Source organism: Micropterus dolomieu, linkage group LG21 (genome assembly GCF_021292245.1).
Source record: "Micropterus dolomieu isolate WLL.071019.BEF.003 ecotype Adirondacks linkage group LG21, ASM2129224v1, whole genome shotgun sequence".
In the NCBI taxonomy this organism is placed as follows: domain Eukaryota; kingdom Metazoa; phylum Chordata; class Actinopteri; order Centrarchiformes; family Centrarchidae; genus Micropterus; species Micropterus dolomieu.
In genome coordinates this window covers 33,959,131-33,964,140 of record NC_060170.1, presented here as the reverse complement: position 1 = coordinate 33,964,140, position 5,010 = coordinate 33,959,131, and the positions used below count along the sequence as shown (strand labels likewise).

Below are 5,010 nucleotides of genomic sequence, written 5' to 3'. Positions count from 1 at the left end.
CTTTCAAATCTAGGCTAAAAAAGTTTCAGGCTTTTAGCTCAGTTTCACATATTTGTCTTTTAATCTTGTTTTTAATATCTATTGTCTTTTAATTATTTGTTGTAGTATCTTTGTATTTGTATTGACACATCTGTATATTCGAGGCTTTAGTGAATCTCTGTAGTTCTAGGAAGCGTAAATATCCCCTGACAGAAGGTACCCTTGAGATCTGGTGTTGGCCCTGCATATATTTACACATTGTATGCTGGTACTGTATCTTCCTGGCTGGGGTCAATAAAACATGCTGTTTAAGTCTTCATCAGTCTCTGAAACTTCTTCATCCCACCTTAACCTTATTTTCATAAGAAAGATGACAGGGGCACCTAATATATGCATATATTTGCTTAAATATATAGAATACTGTGTGTTCAGTTGTAAAAGAGACATTTATCCAGATACCTTTGGTCTAAAGGGTTCTTGATCCTTTCATGAAACATGGGTACAGACAATCTTCTGAGTCGGTACAGTGCTGCGATGTCAGGACTGAGATTCTCCCACTCATCCTCTCTCACCTCTGAAACAAAAATGTCATACTTCATGATCCCCAGGATCAGTTGTAGGTGTTCCTCATGCTGAATATATCACTCCTTAAGTGGATCCAGTTAACTTTGAAAATATTTTCATAAGGATAACAGTAATACTGGTCCTGATACTGGTCCTAGGTTTATTAAACTTGTTGCTCATGTATTGGTATTTCTACTTACGGACTTATTTAATTTGTCTTTGACTACTTGCACTGTTCCCACCACATGGAAATATGCAAAAGTTACCCGTCTCCTCAAAGCAGATGATGCCTCTAATATGAATAACTTTCGGCCTATTTCTATTATTTACACCAATGCCAAAATATTTGAGAAAATGATTTTTAATCAATTATTAAGTTATATCTTATACCCTTACCAATTAGGCTTTAGGCCTAACTTTCTACAGTTGTATTGAAGTTCACCAATGACATTTTCTCTGCTTTTGATAAGGGGCAGGTACAGTAACTGGTGCTATTTTTATTGACCTTTTTAAGGCTTTTGATATTGCAGATCATTAAATTTTGCTTGGAACTATGGAATTAGTTTGAATCTTATTTTCACAATAGGTGACAGTGTTTCTTTTAAAGGTACATTGTATGATTATTTATTGGTTGATAAGGGGGTTCCTCAAGGATCCACTCTAGGACCTCTTTTGTTTACAGTCTTCATTAATGATTAATCTCACACCTGTTCCTTCTGCAAGGTTAATTTTTATGCTGATGATACTGTCATTTAGACTGCTGATTCTGATATTCAATGTATCCAGAACAAATTACTAACCGACTTAATTGTGACGCAAAAATGGCTTCACAATAAAAAATCATTGTGCCTCATCCCAAACACCATTCTTGTTGTATGATGTTTGCTCCGAGGCACAGACAACCTTGTACTCTTAATTTGCATATTTTATTTTGAGGATGGGTCTCCCATGGGGAAATTGGACTCATTTAAATACCTTGGAATGTGGACTGATCACGAGTTTACCTTTAAACCTCACATTGATTATATCATTAAAAGAACATATGGCTATCTCAGCTCACTCTATAGATCTGTTCCTTGTTTCTCATTTGTGAGGGAGATCTGGAAGTGGTCAGAATGGAGGAGGAGCAATACAGGGTCAGAGCTGTTGGGCAACGGCAGCAAGGGAGCTGGATAACCTGAGAAGGCGTATTCAACTGGGTCACAAGTTGGGCGGATATGTGGAGGATACCACAAGCTAGGTAAGGCTTTTTCATTGGGTGCACATATAACACACTGCCAAGCCCAGGCAATCTGTATATGTGGTACAGCTCAGAGGAAAGATGCCAGCTCTGCAATGACCCCAAACCAAGCCAGCAGCACATCCTGTCTAGTTGTAAGATAGTGCTGGTGAAAGGTCGATATGGATGGCGTCACAACCAAGTCTTGAGGAAACTGGCAGAGGTTATAGAGGTAAGCAGACTGGAGGCCAACCACAATAACTCGCTAACGCAACAACACCTGATTCACTTTGTTACACCGTCAGAGGTGCAGCAGTTCTTTTTGCCATGACGGTTTTCCTGTGCTGACACACAAGACTCAGCAGTATTGATTGTTATTTGTTTCATGCACACCTGTTGAGCACAGAACGCGGTGTGCGTTTTCTGAATTTCTCAGATCAAAAGTGAAATTCTCTCAATTAATGAAGCTGTAAAACACAGATTTGTCACTGTATTGATTTCACACATTGTGTCTTGTTTCAAGCTGTTTATTCACCTTGTTACCTCGGTAACCGCTGGTGTTGCCAAATCAAATATTGTTAAAACTTTGAAAACGTAAAAGAGAGCCTGAACGTGCCTGAATGTAAAATATTTCTTACCAAATAGTTCAGTGAGGCTGAAGAGGCAGAGGAGGATAATGAGACTCAGAGTCCTCCGGCTCTTTATCCGCCCGGCCATCATTCTGCAAAACATTTAAAGTTCTTATAATCAAGGTAGTGATGAACTGACCCTTTCCAATTATTACTTCAGCTTCACAATATCTGGTTTCCCTCTGATGTCCTCCGGCTGTACAGTCTTGAGTCAAATTCCTCGTTTGTGTACACATACCTGGCAAATAAAGCTGATTCTGATTCTAAGAGAAAACAAAAGTAAAACTTTCTTAATGCAGCAGCTAATAACAAACATGTTAGTTCCACGATTTGAATGATTGAAACGTTATGGAAGTGGGCTACAGTTTTACCATTACACTGCAAAAGCAAAATGATTTCCTTTATATCCTACAATTAGGGAAATTCATCTGAAAAAATAGGCTGCAAAGAGCATCTCTCCATCTGATAAATAATTATTAAATTATTAATTAAATAAATAATTATGTGATCTATGGTGATGTGTCGGTCGCAAACGAGTCGACTCTTTTCCTTTAACGCTCTGCTCTTTTACAGTAAGTGAACAATAGGAGCTCCTGTCTGAGAAAAGAAAGCATGGCAAAGAACAAATCACCCTTACACTAATTACTTTTACTAATTGTTAATTTTAGTATGTCTGTATAGAGTGGCAATATTATTTATTAACCATACTATTTCATTTTAATTAGGGCATTATTTTGTAACCATCTTGTATTTTGTATTGCAGATGAAGAATCTTGCAGATTTATTTCTGCAGTGAGCTGTGCTGAAAGAGCTCTGTGGAAGGACCAGATCTATAAGATCCAGCTCCCTTAAAATAGCTGTAATTCCCATCACTAGTGATCCAGTAACTGACACCATAATCCAAACTAAATACCCTAAAGTTCTTTTTAAACAGGTGTCAAGTCTCATCGCCGGGGAGGTGTGCGGCCTCCAGGTTGTTCACCACCATTTGTGCAACCATTAATGCTTTAATATCACAATTATGATCATTCTTGACGTTACCACTGTTTTATTACCACTGTAGAAACTTTACTTTGTGGTAGTTTAATCTAAAAAGCCTCTGCACTGACACGCCAGTTGAAGCATGAAGCCCAGAGGTGAGAGCTGTTAAACAGAAACATCAGTACCTAAAACAAATATCCATAACTTACCCAAATGTTGCGTCCGGTGCTCAGCCAACTGGGAAAGATGGGCAATATAACGTGCAGACCGACTCTCTGCAGCAAGCGAAGGGACAGACTGAGCAGGGCTTCATCCAGACCTCTTATATGTTCAGGTGTTGCCTGACAGGTTAAGGCCAAGTCCCGCCCCCCTAGGACTGGGCAGGAAGGAGGATTTTCAACAACCACTATTTTACATGTTACAATCACTACTATTGGTAGTGCATCTGTTATCTTACTCTTAAGTTCTGCCTTGTGGTTTTAGTACAGTTGCTGTGTGTTGTACTGTAGCTCCTGGGCTGCTACAGAAGGTCAGTGGACCCTGGTAGTTGTTGTAACTTTGTAACTGGACCACATTCGTTAGCTGTTGGTGTTCAGGAACCCAATCAACTGATTAACTGCATCAGTTCCACAAATGTAATCAGGCTGTTTGTTTTACGGAATCAAACCATTTTACTCTGGCTTTAGAACATGCAACATGTTTCCCCTCGATACAACAGCAGAAGCCAAAAGGACAAATCTTTCTTCCAAAGGGTTTCATCAACACACTTGCAAATAAAATGTGTATTTAACATTTTATGAGAGTATACTGTAATGCTGAGATAAAGTTATGATGCTGCTCCCAAGCATTTATTTCTCCTACATGTGTTTGGAAATCAAAAAATAGTTGTGTAAACTGTGAGTTTAAACTAGAACACATAGGACAGAGGTACATTTTTTATCAGAGCTGTTGCACAAAGAGTTCCTAGCAGTTCATGCAAATGTGTTCAGGTAGTCTGGTTCCTGGGTGTCATTAAAGACGATAACAATGAAATGAAGTTTTTTATAGCTCCAATTCATAAGATAAAGGTTTTAAAATATTCAAACCCACTTTTTGTGCTTTTTGTTTTTCAACATTTTCTAGCTTAACTTAAATCTTTCACTCAGAAACAGTCTGACCCTTTCTTCTAATTTAATTCATGAGTGTTTGGAAACCAAATAAGAAAATGACAACTCCCCCTTTAAGAAATATTAGCCAATATCATATATTATACAATATTACTTAGAATTAGTTGAAATAGTTTTGTTAACTGAGTTTAAACTAGAACACATCTGACAGAAGTACATTTTTATCAGATTTTAGCAGTTCATGTAAATGTGTTCAGGTAGTCTGGTTCCTGGGTGTCATTAAAGATGATAACATTTAAATTTTATATCTCCGTATCATAACAAACGTTTTCTCGTTGCACTTTTCATATAGAGCATCTTTTTAGATGGAGGGGTAGAGAAGAGCTCAGTGCATCATGGGAAGTCTCCTGGCAGTCTAGGCCTATAGCTGCATAACTAGGGATGGTTCAGGACTCACCTGAGCAGCCCTAACTATAAGTTTCATTAAAGAGCCTACTCTTTAATTATGAAGTCTACAGAGCAGAAAGTCTAC

General features: G+C 38.1%; 1 protein-coding gene across 1 annotated transcript in view; it reads right to left on the bottom strand.

Moving 5' to 3' along the window:
• Window positions 1–2,408: 2,408 nt before the first annotated feature.
• The window catches only part of LOC123960355, an 8,033-nt gene continuing 5,431 nt past the window's right edge, over window positions 2,409–5,010 (bottom strand). The window contains exons 5-6 of the mRNA XM_046035037.1: window positions 3,582–3,748; window positions 2,409–2,483 (exon numbers count right to left, since the gene is read on the bottom strand). Coding sequence (XP_045890993.1) covers window positions 2,409–2,483; window positions 3,582–3,748 — 242 coding nt within the window. The remainder of the gene's footprint in view (window positions 2,484–3,581; window positions 3,749–5,010) is intronic.